At 42.6% G+C, this 17,847-nt stretch overlaps 1 protein-coding gene across 1 annotated transcript; it reads left to right on the top strand.

The window, feature by feature from the left end:
* Nucleotides 1-1,152: 1,152 nt before the first annotated feature.
* LOC139300199 (voltage-dependent calcium channel gamma-4 subunit-like) lies at nt 1,153-12,421 on the top strand. Its single transcript, XM_070923213.1, has 4 exons — nt 1,153-1,375; nt 9,337-9,420; nt 11,319-11,459; nt 11,895-12,421. The coding sequence occupies exons 1-4, from the start codon at nt 1,153-1,155 to the stop codon at nt 12,419-12,421; spliced, it is 975 nt and encodes a 324-aa protein (XP_070779314.1).
* The last annotated feature ends 5,426 nt before the right edge of the window (nt 12,422-17,847 follow it).

Here is a 17,847-nt window from a genome sequence, read left to right as displayed (position 1 = left end):
ATCTGGCTCAGAGATGCATTAAGCATGCATTTAATCTGGTGTTCACATGGGCATGAATGGCGGGGTTTATTTTTTTTTATTTTTTTTTTTGCAAGTTTAATAAACCAATTTGTTAGCTGCATGATCAAAGTCAGAATCAGAGGGAGGGAAGAGTCTGTGTGAGTGTGACTGAGAGATGGAGATTTTGTAAGTTATTTTTATTTATGTCTCGATAACTGTGTGTCAAAATGTAAATGCCACATTATTTTATGAATCTCCTTTCTTTACTTAGAGAAAGTTAAAGTGATAAAAGTGTTACTTGGAACTGCTGAGCAACAAGTGTCCGTATCTATCTATCTATCTATCTACACTCTTGGGAAATCCGATGAACCTGAGATAGTCACAGTGGTGGTAACAAGCACTCACCAAGCACCTAATTGCTTTTTTAATGCTCTGTTCCGCGAGGGATTGTTTGTTTGGCGGTAGTGCACCACTGAGAAGAACCGCTGTGTCAAAGCCTCTCATTATTTCTCTCCCCCACCCCCAGCTCCACCCGTGTGACAGCTGACTGTGAGTTTGGTAATATTCATAGCTTCTGAATTCAGTGGAGAGAGTCCAAGTGTCTCAGATGAGAGACAGGTTGTTTGGTTAATTCATCCCCCCTTCAAAGATTCCACATGTTTTAAACGCATTAGTGACCCAATTGAAAATTGTAATGTCATAGAGAGTTTTTTCTGTCTTTATTCAACAGCACATCTCCTCCATTGGTTAGATTTGGTGAGGGTGGGGTCTCACTTAAGAGCCGTTGACGTAGTCCTCTTTGGCAAGGGGTTTTAACCGAGGCGCAGTCTGTGTAGGAACAGAGATAAAGGGTGGGAAACAGAAGAATGAAGTGGTGAGGAGGTTTGAAGTGTTCTGATTTGCGACACGATGTCGTGCTGTCCTGCGCTCTGGAGTGGGCACAACTGGTGTCCTCTCATATTCACAGCAGCCACCAGTTGGTTTTGAGCATCAGGTGAACGTTTCAGACTCTGCTCCCACTTCTTCTTCCTCTTTCTCTGGGCTACTCTTCTAGCAGAGGAGCAGGGAGAGTATGACCAAAGGATCAGCGCCCTGACGCGCGCCGGTGAGTGCATGCTGGATCGCTGAGAGTGTGGACTAGTATGAAGCGCCATGGCTTGGTGTGACCGCGGGGTTCAAACGCTGCTGGCCACCGTGGGGGCTTTCGCTGCCTTCAGCCTGATGACCATCGCCATCGGCACGGACTACTGGCTCTATTCGCGGGCGTACATCTGCAACACCACCAATGCCACCACAGACGAGACACAATCGCAGCCCAAAACCAAGAAAGGCGACCTCACCCACTCCGGGCTATGGAGGATCTGCTGTATTGAAGGTAAGCCTGCTTAAAATATGCGGGGCTCTGCGTGGCAATTTACTGTAACAGAGACTGCGCGGTTCCTTTCTTACAACAAATAGTTTGTATTCTCTTTTTTTCCGAGGATGAGTCTTTTGTTCCTTAGTGCGCACAGACACCTGAGCGCACTAAAGGACGCACTCCCTTTACGCACGCCAAATGTCTCAATCAAGAGATGTGGACACAACAAGAATAGGACCATAACGCTGGAACAACTTCCAGAGGTTATAGGTCAGACGCGTCGATATGCACACCTGCGGGTTTAACACTGCTGATCGGCTGAAGGAGCTGATGAACAAGCGGCCGGTGTCCCGCTAAGCGCTCCTCTCGAGCTGTCTGCCAACTGTTACATTGTTCAAACCTGGGCCCACACAGGAAATACGGCTGTGTTATAGTCTGCGAGAGAATGCGATGCCAAGCCGGCGCGTCTGAGCCCATTCACTTGTAAGCCAGGAAATGTGCGCGCTATTAGTCTACTTTCATTCATGTCTTCATTGTATCCGATGCTGTTGCTTGGCAACATCCCTGAATTGCTATGGAAACATGCCAGGTGATTTAAAAATAGATGACTCCGAGTTCACGTCATGTCCAAGCAAAATAGAAACGAACTAGTTTTTGTTGTCGGACATGAGGTAAACATGATCTTTTCATGCGTTTGGAAAGTGTTTTTGAATCATTTGATGCATGAAAAGGAGGTGCGCTGGCTGTGACGTCTTACTTCAGAGGCACACAGACACTTACTCATTGACCAATCCTCCTTCAGGCCACCCCTTGACTTCTCGCCTCAGCCATCAATGAATGAGTCGATGTGATTAGATGGATCTGTTCATGTCACAGACGTCTGTCATGACGCAGAGATAGAAAGAGATTTGCAAATAAATGTCCTGCTACAGGAAAGCAAAGAAATAAAACTCGCATATCTTACTTCTGAATATGTTTACAATACACTAAATGTATCTTCAAATGCACTGCTGGCATCACATATATACAATACAATCCCAAACATATTTAGCTTTGTGTAAATATAGAATGTACATGCCAGTCTGTGTAGAGACATTTTATGAGGTCCTTTAATTTGAAACTCTATCTCAAAACATTATTTTAACTTTAGTAAACTGTAGAATTAAAAAAGATACAGGCCGGCCCTTCAGAGACACAGATAAATGTAGACACAGGAGGTGTCCACCCTGAACGCAGCACACTGTGTTCCAGCAGCAGACACAGCGGAGCTGCTATGAAATGTGACACAAAGCCTTGTAGTCATTTCTGGAGAGATTATTGCAGACACAAAAATACATAGTTGTGTTGTGAGAAGGAAACATGATCAGAAACTTTTGTCACCTCCTAAAATTCTAATGTTTGTTTGTTTTATGCATTTTCTTTTGAGTGTATTGTCTTTTGTGTGGATACATAAAGACTTTTTATGAATGCTAAAATGTTCGCCTATTTATCAAAAGGCATCTATATCTATTTTGTTTCTTTCCCCCAAAAACGAAAACAAAACAAAACATTTGTCTGGACAGTTGATACTTTTGTTGCCTTCATGAAATCTGTTTTGGTGCTCGATCCGGTGCTTCACGGTATTTGCAGTTCATTCTGCAGGTTGGTTATCTTGCTTTCATTCAAACCTTCAACACTTAATGTCATCAGAGCCCACATATGAGGAGAGATTCAGCTGTGAACATGTTCTCACATGTGAAGAATGACAGTAGAGACTGAATTGATGTTGATGAGGCTGGGGGACAAAGATTGGCTCTGTGCAGCGAGACTTCCTTTTAAAAATGTAATTTGGACAAACAAAGGCCAGCCTATCATATCGCTCTCTCCCAGTGCTAATAGTTTCACTTCTGTGCCTCTGCTTAAAACTACGAGATGCTGGACGGTGGCTCTGTTGTCATGGAGACTCATAAGTATAGAGGAGAAGACAAGGAAGGAAGACTCACACACACTCACATACACACACACACACACACACACACACACACCCCTCCGGTCATAATGACAAACACACTGGGTTATTGACAGGGACGGCTCTGTGTGTATCACAGCTACTGGGGGAAACATCACCGCGTTTGGCTGAACAGATTGCAGCGACAACATGTCTTTCTCTCAGCGACAACACATTTCTGTAACACACATAGCAGCTTGTCTCTCATCAGAGCCCGATAGCGAATGTGTTCAAACGAGCTTCTTCAGCAGGCTGGCATGACATTTGAGTAGCAGGCAGGAATATATCGAATAACAGTGAGGTCAGCAACGCCCTCCTTTATGGAGTCATTTGCATTTCTCAACAGCTGTTTTGATTTTTTTCCCCCTCCTGTGTTTTTCCCATAATTTTCATCAGAATCGGGAGTGCTTCAAAAGGCCGTGAAACAAACAAAGAGGAATAACCTAATGACTAATCCAATTAGCACATATTTACAGTAAACATCCCAGCTGGAGGTGGGTTGGCTTGAGAGGCGAAGCAGCTGTTTTTTCTTGGGGGACAGTGGAAGTGTGTGTGTTTGTGGGGGTCACTTTGTCATTCCCACCATGCTCCACAAGTCTGTAATTAAAGCGCGACAACCGAGAAGCCATGCGGGGGCACTAATTAGCCAGCAGACCCCAACTTCCACCTCAGTCACTCCATCCTCCTCTGCTCCGCTTGATGCCCACTCTTCACTCTCTCTCCTCTCCATTCTCATCATTCTTTCATCTGCCTCATTTCTATCTCTTCTGTTATTCTACTTTTCTTTAATGAACCCTCTGTCGCACCCTTCATACCCACAAACCCCCAGCCTCTTTTAATTTTGGATGCATTTCTCTTCTCTTCTCTTCTTAAATAAACTTCCTTTGTGTCAAGTTATGTTGATAGCTATTTGCAAATAGGTAACCTCAAAGAAAAACCTCAACATTTTGGGAAATAAATGAGAAGATTCATGCCACTCTCGCTAAATATGAAGCGACTGCCAGCAGCATGCTTACTTAGCTTAGCACAAAGACTGGAGACAAAACAGCTATCCTCTCTCTGTCCAAAGGTAACACATAACCCCATATACCATGGTGAATTGCCGTTTTTACAAACCAGATTTACAGGTGCTGGTAGATGGATTTTCTAACCTTTGGACAGAGCCAGGCTAGCTGTTTCGCCTTATTTCCAGTCTTTGTGCTAAGATAAGCTACCTGGCTGCTGGTGGTAGCTTCATATTTACCATGCAGACGTGAGAGTGGTATCAATCTTCTCATCTCTCGGCAAGAAAGCCAATAAGTGTATTTCCCAAATTGTTAAACTTTTCATTCAACTCCTAATTGTCCAGAAGAAGAAGCTCTTCTGTCGTTAAGTTCCTCCTCAATGCAACCCAATTTTCTGCTTTAAGATGAATTACTTTAATATCTTGGGACTATACTGGCTCCACAGCTGGTAAAAAAGTTTCAAAAAGGTAGCGTTGTTTGGGATGAACACCTGGATTACTACTGATAAACTGGAGAAGGAGAATACCAATACCAATGTGAATCCCTTTTTATTCATTTATTTACATTTACATGTGATTGGGATGGAATACACACAAACAAAACTTGAAAGTAAAAGAATGAGACTGGAAATAAGAAGCAATAATCTACATTTATACACGTCTTCTTAAGTGTCCCCATTGTTTTAGGTTTCCATCACATAGGAAATATACAATATAAGACATGTAAGAGAGAACCAATGGGCTGCAATGCAATAGATCTTTTGTCTTTGCTCAAACAAAAAAATCTTAAGCATTGTGTTGAGAATCCATTATATATATATATATATATGTATCTTTTTATAAGTAAGTGACAGACTACATGGGGCGAGAGATTTCAGTTTTCTTCCAACAACTTGGAAACACACGCACAGTCTACCCCAAGCAGAGCTGTGTTTGAATAAATTGCTGCCTGGTGACAATTTAATTAACCAACTGTCAGTCATATCAACACCAAATCACTGATGTCTTCGCCAAATTGCTTTTTCTTTCATCCCCACTTGGACTGAAAAGACAAAATTGGAGCGGTTTGTTTGATTACCCAGATGCCTTTATATTCTGTCCGGACGTTCCCTGCTTCCAAAGTAATAAATATATGTGTCGCTAAGTCTGTGTGAGTTGTGCGTGCATGTCTGCGTTTGATATCCAGCCCCCAGTAACAGTGCTCTATCTGTTTACAGCTTCATAAAGCCTAATCACCCCACCTGCTGTACACCACGGAGCGCTCTCCCTCGTCAGTGTTCACACTCTCCGTCGCAGATCTGAACGCAACGAGGATAAGAAGAAAAGCAAAGCAGAACAGGATGCTGCTCCTCCGTTTTGCTGATCTGTTATGTGTAGCATTACTGGAAGCGTGTCACCCACCGGAGGCTGCACAGTTCTAGTGAAACCAAATATTAAACTCACTTTTGATCGGTTTACTCATCAATTTATTTGCAGAGATATTGAAGTGTGAAAATGAGGAAATGGGGAGAATTTAATGTACCACACACCAGACTGAGGAAGTGCTGGACTCAATGAGACAACGCTATTGGTGTATTCCACTGAGGCCGCTCCCTTATTGGCTGAGCATCGTTAATTCAAAATAATGACGATGTGCATCATCCTGTTGTCTGTGGCACCACAGCTGTGCCAGCTGCCCAAATACTAAGTGTATGTGTTTGTATGTACATGTGTGTGTGTGTGTATGTGTGTGTGCTTACGTGTCCATTTGTGTTGGCAGTCACGTACAGTGGTGACAGATCTGTGAAGGGGAAGTGCCGTCTCTTATTTGGTGGGTATCAGAATACAATGAAGACGTCAGAAGCATCCTTGGAGATTGTTTATGTAAATGAGCTTATTAAAGGCTAACAGAGGTTGCCATGGAGAGGAGGAGGAGACGCTCAGCATGGGGCTTTGCAACTCCAGTCAGGCCCAGGGAAGCCATTGTATCCCATGTAATGTGTTGACTGTGGAAGATTAATTGTCAATTTGTCGCAACACAATTTTCCTGTAGCATCCCCCAAATTTATCGATGAGCATTTTTTCATTTGTCACCACTTTAGACACGTGTGGCCAGCTGTTTGTCTGTCTGGCCAAACCTTTGTCTCTGCTTGTCCATTCAGTTTCGCAGCTTTTACGTTTCACAACTGTCCTCTGACCTTTAACGCTCTCTCTGCCTCTCCTGATTTCTCTCCTGCTTTTGTTGTCTCATTTCCTTCTACCTTCTTCCCTTGTTTAATCTCTGCCTCCTCCCTCCCCCCTTCCCTCCCAGCTCGTCAGTATTCAGACTTTATTTCATTTCATGATCTGACAGCCAGCACACACACACAGACACACACACACACACAGACACACACACAGACACACACACACACACACACACACACACACACACACACAGACACACACACACACACACACACACACACAAAATAAACGTAGACATCGAGCTGATAACTGTCACTCATAAATCACAAGCCTCGAGGCCTCCGCTTATAATGAGATTCCCAATCAGTTGCAATATTGTCTTTTATTTCCTCCATTCTCCATCACACACACACACACACACACACACACACACACACACACACACACTAAGAGACAGACAGAGGCGTCAGACTGGCTGGAGTAGCTGGGGTCTGGAGGATAGAGAATATTGTGTACACGTCAAAATGAATAGTAGCATTCTGGGTTCACAGTGAAAGGTGTGTTTTTGTGTGCAGTTTTTAAAAAAATGTGCAAGCGGTTTGACATTTCAGTTTAGTAGAAAACACACACACACACACACACACTTTAGTGTTTACACAGTAATTAACAGCACAGCAAAGGTGTCTGTATTTTTGTTATCTTCACAGTTCTCAATCTAACCACAAGAGCCAGATGTGTGTTTTTTCACACGGCACAAAGTCTCATATCGCTGCTTAAAATACCCCGTAGCCTTTTTTTTTCTCCATCAGTGACTAGACACAGAAACTTGTGCTCCATTTCCACAGACTGATTTGACGCTAATTAATTTGATGTCCCTTATTAAGCAGCAGACCTAGTTAATGGAAGCAAGCCCTTCAAAGCTGTGGCACAGACAATGATGGTTGCTGACCCTTAAGGCACCTGGGAAATGGAGTTGACAGGTGTCCGTCTGTCTTCGGCATAGTCAGGTAATGGAAAGGTTGAGTTTTATACCGTGGTAGGTCAGCTCTAATCCCTGCTGCCTGTTAGGCCTTTAGACATGAAAAGGGAACTTTGTATTTTTTGATGTGGGAAGAGTAAAAGTCTTTAATACTTACAGGCAAAGCTTAATCCCTCCCCCCAAACAGTGATTGCCCAATCATAGCATAGCAACCATACTGTAACTAGGCCCTGCAGGTCTGTCATGCTTTGGATTTCTTCACATGCCAAGGCAGTGTGTGCATCTCTCAGTGTGCTTGAGAGATACTTGGAATTTAAAGAATTAAAAAAGACACAAGCGCAAAAGTGTAAGAAATTGATTAAAATGTGTGTTTATCTGCTCTAATGTAAGCTGCATGTGTTATTATGTCTGGCTAACTAGCTCAGTACCGTAGTAGAAACCAAGCCTTTCTTCCAAGGCCATGGAGCACATTATTAACTAGCTGCTTAGAGGGGTTGTAGAACAAATGGCCCGTTCACATCTTGTGTTAAACTGTGTGAAATGAACAAGTAAGCTATGCAGCCAACAACAGGGTTATGTAAGAATAAGAAAAGAGTCTGATCTTACATATTTTTCTTCTCATACTTATAATGCTATGAATAACAACATCTACACAGCAACACAAGAGCAATGTTGTTCTTTCATTTACATGTCTGGCACATTCAACATTCAGCATTCAGAGTCTGCAGGGAGACGCCATTTTAAACCAACTCTCGGAGCTAACATTAGCTTAATTAGCAGGCTAGCTGCAGATGATAACTCTGCCATCGGCTTGAAATGAGAAGCCTGCTTTTGTCCACCTTTATATAAAATCAAAGACTCATTGCTTCAAGTATTACTAAGATTTTAACTGGTAAATGTGCCACCGTTATCATTGTAAACTGCAGTGTTGGGTGGGAACTGAATGCTTGACAGGTGTAGTAACTAAGTGAGCTCAGTGAATGGTCAGTTGCTTTCCTGGGATGCAGACAAATGCAAAGATATGCACCTGAACACACACATACATGCGCACAAAAACATAGATATGCTCATGTGAAAACATGTTCAAAATAATGACGCCCCTGCCCAGCCCACCTTCAATTCCATGGGTGTTTGCAGAATAACAAAATTGTTGAGGGTATTCACAGCCCAAATGGTGAATGAATAGCCAAAGAGCTCCCAGCATTACCACCACTGCACTGAGCACATCCATTAACCCCACCCCCAACCCCCCTCTCTAGACAAGGTGCTGTTTATACTCCAGTTCAATTACAGCTACAGGCTTCTCTCAGCTTTAACCTCTCTCTCTTTCTCTCTCCCCTCCATTCTCCTGTTGTAACTCAGCTCAGCATTAAAAGCTTCCAGCACACCGTCTTTTGTTGTTCAAATAGGCTTCTTGTTCCTCCCAGCACTCAGCCCATTCACCTGAGCTGGATTTGGACATGCGCCACCAACCCATCCAATCCCTCCGGCCAATGCAATCTTAATCCCACCTCCGGATAGCACATGCACTGATCCACGAAGCACACAGTACCCCTCCCCATGTTGCTTTTCCTTCCTCCAACATAGGACAGGAGCACAGGAGCGTCTTACTCCAGTGGACACAGTTTAACAAAAAGCAGGTCACTGTGTAGGGAGCAACTGTGAATTCACATCAAATAAATCCAGTTTAACTTCAGTTTGCCTCAAAAGGCTTTTCATTTATTGATTCTTGATCCTGTTTGTTGGTTTAACAGTCCTCATCTCCTAAACATCACATGCATCAGACTGTTAAAGCACCTTGATCATTAATATGGAGACTCTCTCTGGTTGTCTTTGTCCTGCAGGCATCAATCAAGGCAGCTGTTACAGGATCAACCATTTCCCTGACGACAATGACTACGACACAGACAGCTCTGAATACCTGCTGCGTAAGGGCTCCCCACTCGTCCTCTTTTGTCTGCCATTGTTAAAGCTGTCTTTTATTTTTAAGAGCGTGCAGAAAGTCCACTGACCTTCAACATCTGATTATGTGGTTCTGAGAGCAGTCTCCAAACAGGCAATTTTTTTTATACAGAGGCTTAAAAAATGCAGAACAAAGGCGTGAAGTGAGCAGAGAAATGTGACAGCATGCATGACATTTTTCATCTGTTTATTTTGGTCTGTTTGGACGTCAGACCTTTCTTGATAATTATTTCAAAGCAATTAATGACTTTTTATATAAAGGGACAGTTAAAGGTAGCTGGGCCAAACCCGACTGCTGCAAGGTGCTGCATCCGTTTTGTCTGAAAAGCCTTAATTGATTCAATTGTATTCACACAATGTTCAAGGGGTTTCATTGACTCTCACACTTGAATGAAATGTTTTTTACTTGTTAATGAATTAGCTCCAACCCCACAAAAGGCAGCTGGACACTGTGGTTTCAGACATGGTGCTCAAACATAGAAGAGGCTGATTATTATTTTCTTATTAAAAATTGTAAACATTCTTTTTAAAAGGCGTGAAACTGTTTTTGTTTTTTAGTTCTTAATTACTTTGAGTGATGCTGGTGCAGGATCAACAGCTTATTTGCATTTCTCCTAATTTGTCTTTGTTATCTATCACATGAAGCATAATGTGAGCTGTGCTCACCACAAGAGGAACTTTACTCTGACCTGGCTGTGGGGACATAAAATCCTTGATAAAATCAGTTTAAACTGATCTGCTCCTTCATTCAAGGTATTTTTCTATGAAAAGTGGTTAAAATGAAAATGACAAGGCTTATACATAGATTGAGATTAGTTTGATATGAAATGGGGATATTCAATCAGCAAAGGACCTTCATTTAAGGCACAGCCAATTCAGTATCTGCCTAATATGCAGAGAACAAAGAAGACGTATCAGACTTTGGACAAAGTCCAAACTCAGTCCATTAGCCAGGAGGGCTTATTCAACTTTACAGTTGAATAAGCTCATCCATCCTTGGACACTTGTAAAATGGCACAGTGATTCATTTCTGGGGAGGTGATAGTCAGTGAGAGCTCTTGTTACATCCCACAGCTGATTAAAGCTTTGTCACAACAAGGCCCAAAGCATAAAAGATAATGGAGTTCTCAAAAATGGATGGGAGAAGAGGTGGGACTGGATAGACGAGGGCTCACCGGGGTAATGGAAATTCAAATTATTTAAAAGAGTCCATTTTTCTGTTAAAAAACAGTGTTGTTAAATGAATTTACAAATTCCACAATTCAGTTACTGATATATTTTATGTATTTTGGTATCTATAAATTGCTTTATAATTTGATTTATTCATTTGTATTCACCTTAACTGGCCTATTTATTGTCCAATCAAATATTGATTAATGAATTGTGTTAAAACCATTTACGGTGACTTAAAGGTCCCATGTTGTAGAAAGTGAGATCTCCATGTCTTGTTTGATTATGAAGCAGGTCTAGGTGCTGTATAAATACTGTGAAAGTATCAAAACGCTCAGTCCACAGAGAAACTATGCCTTTGAATGAGCCGTCAGGACTTCTGTAAGGTTGTGATGTCACCGCCCCCAGCCACGCCTCCAGCAGGTCATCTGCTCCAGGCATAGCACCACCCACCAAGTACAGGGACTTTCATCCACCTATTCAGTCTGTCTGAGTTATTTGACTGGTCTGCTCAGGACTACTCTTCAAGTTTTTGAGGTTGTTCAGATTGTCTAAAACGGCTTGTTTCAGACTGAGGGTGAACTGAGGGGCTGCATAAAGGGCCAGTAAAAGATAAATAAGGACTTTTTTGAACTGTGAATAATGCAAAGCTACTCTAGTGGAGTCCCAGAATAATCCTCCTCCGTCTCTGCAGGTATAGTTCGTGCCTCCAGTGTGTTCCCCATCCTCAGTACCTGCCTGTTGATGCTTGGTGGGATGTGTGTTGGGGTGGGCCGAGTCTACAACAAGACGAACAACGTCCTCCTCAGCGCTGGCATTCTCTTTGTAGCTGCAGGTGAGCCGGAGGATTACAATGTCAAACATGCTCCCAGCGAGGAGCAATCATGTGAGGGGCTGCGGTCTTATAATGAATAAAGGCAGCTTGATGTGGCACCTGTGGTCACATATTGTACTTCATCAGTGGTGTAATCATAGAGATGAACGTCACTCCCCATTGAAGAAGGTCAGGATCTCCATTCATCACACACCTCACACACAAGTGATGAGGACACGTTATTAAGGGCCTCGGTAGTGATGAGAGTCCTGTAATCATTGGTCGATGAACAACTTTACGCAGTGGGAGTTCACGGGTTTCATCATTGTTTCTAGTAAAGTCATGCATCATTGATTACTGTTGCTCTTTTCACTTTTCTTTCTCTACTTTCACACTGGTTCATCCTATTTCACCAAATCACGTCTTTTTCTTCTTTTTCTTCTTCTTGTTTATCAGGTCTGAGCAACATAATTGGCATCATCGTCTACATATCCAGCAACGCAGGAGACCCGGCTGATAAACGTGACGATGACAAGAAGTACACGTACTCCTACGGCTGGTCGTTCTACTTTGGCGCCCTCTCCTTCATTGTGGCCGAAACCGTGGCTGTCCTCGCCATCAACATCTACATCGAGAAAAACAAGGAAGTCCGCTGGAGGGCACGGCGCGAATTCATCCGTTCACTATCTTCCTCCTCCCCATACTCGAGGATACCAAGCTTCCGCTACCGCCGGCGGACGTCGCATGCCAGCTCTCATTCTTCAGAGGCATCGCGGGAGAACTCGCCGGTGGTCGGCCTGAAGGGGGCGCCATCTTCCAGCGGGCCCTTGGACGAGCTGTCCATGTACGCCCTGGCGAGGGACAGTGTGACTGAGAACACGTACAGCCCCGAACATGAGGCGGCGGCTGAGTTCCTCCAGGTCCATAACTGTTTCCCTAATGATTTAAAGGACGGCGTGAATCGCAGGACCACACCGGTGTGAGAGGCACATTGCAGGGCTCGAGGTTGGATGAACAGGAAATGACGAAAAATCAGTGGGCTAATCTGTTGGCGCGCAAGTGCTCGTGATCTTAGAGGTGCAGTTTTCAGAGAGACTGTCCTTTTTGAAAAGACAAGAGGAGAAGGGAGGACAGAAGGAGAGCCAATTAACAGAACCTGAATCATTTATCTGATTTTAGATCTCATCAAAGCAGAATAGAGTTACGTTGTTTGTGCTGTAGCCGATGCAAAATTAGTGTTAATCTTTCAACTGTCGAAATGCTTAAATGAGCAGCGAGTGGATCACAACCCTTGTTCGTGCAATGGTCACTGAGCTTTGTGGGTATACTTGAGAGGGAATTCTACATGTAAATTATTTAACAAGGTGCTAAATGAAATGTACTCAACACTTCAACTCGAACGTGTTCCATTTGTGTGTTCAATTGCTATAAAGTGTTGGACCTCTCTTCAAAGTTTGTATTGTATCCTCATAACCAGTTTTGGTCTTGCCTTATACTCATAGGTTAATCATAGGTTTGATAGAGACAACAGGGGCTCTATCTCTCAGCTCTGTCCTACAGAATAATGTATGGCCTTTTAAATGCATCTTTTTTTCCATGAGAGTGTGGTTTGGGAGTCAGTGTCTTTACAAGTGTTTGACTTGCTGAGTTGTAACCATGAATGTTTAGTATTTTAGGAGATTGTACAAGTCGACCATCCAATCCCCCAAACAATATGAAAGATTTGTCTCCCTCGCTGTCTCTTCCTTTTAATCCTATTCTTCTCTGACATTTGTCAGTGAAACAAAATGTCCCCTTTTTGTCAGTGGAACACCTCTGTACAATGGCCCCTTTTTATTCACTTCCATATCAGTCCACCCTCCTTCCATCACAACCCCCTTCCCCGAAGGATGTGACACTGTGTATGTGCCTGTCACAAGAAGAGCAGCTAACAAAAAGGGTGTGCCAGGAACTGTGAAAACGGCACAGGTCAGGACTTCCTTTTGCTCTGAAAGAAACCCCAGCATCCAGAGTGTTTAAATGGATAAGGATCAGAGCCAGGCGGAGAGTGTTTGTCTGTCTGTCACACTGCCTGTGAGTCCATCTGGTGCCACCCCCCCCTTCCATGTCAAACAGAGGATTCAGGATTCAGACAGAAGCAGAGGGAGCTGTCTGCAACTGCATCCCTGAAGGATTTGGCTCTAGTAACCAGACTTGTGTGTGTGTGTGTGTGTGTGTGTGTGTGTGTGTGTGTGTGTGTGTGTGTGTGTTGTCGTCCTGCACGTCCATCACTGCTCTTTCTTTTAGTTCTCTCAGGAAACAATGTGTTGTTGTGGCAGGTTGAACACTTTGAGGTCCTCTCCCTACTTTGTGGCAGTGCTGGGAAGTGGACCAGTGATAAAGACAAACCTGGTGAAAAAAAATGCCATTACTGTATTTAGTGTTTGCTTGAGCTTTCTCCAAGAACCAGCTGGGGTGGGGGGGGGGGGGGTTTCAGTGTTAGGGCTATTCAGTTGGTTCTGGTTTGGCAGGCGAGCTCACTCAACCCCAGAATAGTATTTGATTGTATTCAGTGTGGTTTGCTAGTCCATTAGAGATAGCCCTTCATATACTAGGCTGAGATTGTGTAAAAGAAAGCCATCATCCATGAGTGTAGAGCTTACACTTTTATATTACAGTTTGGAGGGAAAAAATCCAAATGTGTTTGTTTGTAATGTAAAGCTGTAAAGTTGTATATAAAAGTACAATAAAACATACAAAAAAGAAAAAAAAAACACTGAATGTGCAACGACATGAACAGAGGATTCAAAGCATTATTTTACTGAACAATGTCTCAATAATAATGCCTTGATGCAATCTGGCATTAGTCATACAATTTACCCTTTTATATTCAGGTAAGCACACTGGTTTTGCTGTTATCAGTCTAACAAGTTAATCTATTGAATATTCTGTTTTGTAAGGTGAAGTACAGTAAGTACGTTTAGGAGACCAAACTATATTTTCTATTCAATGTGTATGCGGCAGCTGTACTTTATGTGCTTATACTGATTTATGGCTTACTATTGTTGTGAAATAAGCACATTCTCAAATTTATCTCTCAAGAAATTAACTATAGACATTTGAGTGCAGACGAGGCGCTAATTGGATAATTAAAAAAATCACAGGGAAAGAGGCACTTGTTGTATTGTTTCAAAGAAAAATAAGCTCCTTTTCCACGCTACAGTATCTTTCAAGACCAAACTTACTGGAATAACATCACAGTTGTAAATGTATTTCCTTTTTTATATTGGACAGTAGAGTGCCTTTGTTTTATTTATAATATATTGTATTTCCTGCTTTTAGCTTAATCTGAATTTACTTGTTTCTCTCATTATCACTTTTAGTTACAACCCAAAACAAACTGTACATAGACAAATAAACTAAATCAGGGTCATGTTGTTGTGCTTTAGTGGTGATTTCTTTTGACAAGACTAAGAGTCTACAGCCATGCTAGCTGCTTTGTGAGGCTATGCAGCGACACTTTGAGGTAAATGCTAACATGTTCACAATGACAATGCTAACATGCTGATGTTACGCAGGTATAATGTTTACCATGTTCACCATCTTAGTTTAGTGCGTTAGCATGCTAACATTCGTTAATCAGCACTAAACACAAAGTACAGCTGAGGCTGATGGGAGTGTTGTTAAGGGATCAACAACGTTATCAAAATTCATTCGAAGGGGAACATGAATGTGTGCACCAAATTTCATGGGAATCTATCCCATAGTTGTTGAGCCATGTTAACCTCATGGTGGCGCTAGAGGAAAAGTCAGGGGATCACCAAAGTCAGTAGGATTCATCCTCTGGGAACCATGAATGTCTGTACACAATTTGAATCCATCCAATAATTGTTTAGATGTTTCAGTCAGGAAGTGGAGAATCGAGCGACCAACAGACATTGTCATTGGTAATGTAATGTAAGAGTACAACCCACCAGCTACCTATAAAAATACAGATACAGATGTGTAGGAAATGTATAGGATTTATACCAGAGAGTTACATCCATAAGCATTCATCTCAGTGGAGCTTGATTTCCATTGATGACCTTTGATTGCAGTGCTTCATTCATATTTCTATGGCTGACCTCTGAGTCCTGAATGCCTCTTCAGTTCGGCTGAATCACTGTCCTCTCAGAATGAGCGATTAGCCACTTTAGTCTTGTTTGACAAAGAAATGAATCAGTCAGCACCGTGTTTTTAGATCAAAATGTGAAAAAGCCTTCAGTCACCCACCTGATTCAGTCAGTGAGCAGAGTGAACCTCTCTTTTCTCAGAGTGTGTGAATCATATAAATATACAGACAGATTACATTCTTTTTTCTGGTGTTCAAGTGTTTCTACTTCTCGAGGCAGAGCGAAGGCTTCTCCATGTTAATGCACAGTAATGACTGTCTCTGTATTTGCTCACATGCAGCTATGAATCTGCAAGGAAAAGCAGAATATCACTTGTATTACAGTTAGTAATAGTAATAGTAATAGTTCAAAAGCACAGATCCCTCTCCATTTCAAGTACCACTAGTTAGATAAGCATAGGTATGGTGTGCCTCACATCAGAAAATACAAACTACATTACCCTGTCTGATAGGTGTAATTATGCTGGTGAGATTTCATTTTGGTGAAAGAGGAATCAGAGCTGTTTATCTAGCTAGGGAAATCATCTTCTGATGGTAATATCTGATGTTGCAGTACAACAGCTACATCGGCCCCTTGTAATTCCCAACTAATTTCATTTTTTTTCTTTGATGTGTGCTCATTAACTCACAATTCACCATCCCACATCACCCAACCTCTGCTTCACGTGGCTCGATGGCCAAAGCTTTTTGCTAGATCAGGTCAAGTGAGTGCAGACGGCGTCACAGAGGCGAACACGTGCGGTAAGCGATCCCCGTTGTTTTAGAGAAGAATATTAACATGACCCTCATAAAAATTGCCTCTGGGCATGGGTAATCTAATTTAGCTTGAGTAATGTTGCCTGTCATTAGCAAATGAATACAGTCGGGGCCCTCTGAAGGCTGTGCAATCTATTCTGCTGTGGGTAAAATTAGCCACCAGTTAAGGCTGTTTTTCATCCTGGAATAAAAGATCTAACAGGGAAGCTGGCAGCTGTAATTGCAGTTAATCACTGCTGAGGTTAGACGTGTCAATCCTGATTTCAGCAGAAGTGATTTTGCATGTTTCTGTCATCGCTCAAACAGTTTTGCCAGTGATATTTCTGGTGATGTTTCATGACAGTCCAGCGAGTGGCACTCACAGGTGAGTCAGCGATGCCTTCTTACCGGATGCTGTCATCTGTTTTCATCTTGTTTCTCATCCGCGCTCAGTCGACATGAGGTGATCCCCTCCAGTGTGACATGTATCCTCGATGACATGCTACCGCAGTCGTCCCCGCTGCTGCTGCCGGCTGTTGCTTGGAGACTCTGCAGCTGTGAGGTGTTTTGGTATCTCCGCAGTCACCGGGGGGACCGTGAGCAAATGAAGCAGGTCAGAGGGTCACCCGGTGAGACAGGCTGCGTTAAAAGACACTATTATTACACACTTAAGAGACAAGCAGCCGCTCTCGCAGCCTCAGCAAGTCCTCTGGGAGAAAAGGCAGTTTTTCTGCAAATGCATCCAGGTGGAACGTGATAATGAACACAACTGTCTCTCATCTCCTCTCAGCCTACACTCTGGGGTTTCTCTTTTTTTCTAAGCTAGAGAGTGAGATGATTTATCTTTAATGATCAATTTCCTGGTTCAGTTAGCAACTGATGGTGTTTACAGAAACCACTTTGGTTCTCTCACATTGCATTCATTTTCTACATCAGACACCAGACTCGCTGTAGTGTTTCTGTCCAACTCTCTATTTGACACACACAGACATGAACACATATCTTGTATTATATACAAACAATCTAGACTCTCTTTTTCTCTGTTTTACGCTCTCACACGAACGCACACACACAAGTTTCAGCATTGTGTCATGTTAAAAAACTTCCCCTTTACCTGTCGCTTTAAATGTCTCACCATGTAGTGTGTTAAAAACCCAGAGCTGAGTGAGCGTTGTCAGGGCTGAAAATGGGCCAGAGTCCTGTCTAAAGTGGGGCACAGTGGTTTATAAAAAGCATGCCCATTTACTCAAGCATTTCATAGGGAAAAGGTTGATTGTGCCTTTGAGATGTGTCAGGTTTTAACAGTTTTTTTTCCCATCCTCAAATTGTGTGATTTTTTAGTAAAGCTGTCAAAAAATCAGATTATTACCTCAATATATTGTTAAAGATAAACTTCACAGTCACAGCCACTTGCACGATTGTTTTTTTTTTGGTTCAAATGCTCCAAAATGTAAATATACATTCAGGAACATTCAGAAGGTCAAGGCATTAAACACAGGAATATATGAAGATCTAAAAATCGGG

Source organism: Enoplosus armatus, chromosome 17 (genome assembly GCF_043641665.1).
Source record: "Enoplosus armatus isolate fEnoArm2 chromosome 17, fEnoArm2.hap1, whole genome shotgun sequence".
Lineage (NCBI taxonomy): Eukaryota > Metazoa > Chordata > Actinopteri > Centrarchiformes > Enoplosidae > Enoplosus > Enoplosus armatus.
Note: the sequence above shows the minus strand (reverse complement) of the source record. Positions and strands in the feature narration are given on the sequence as shown.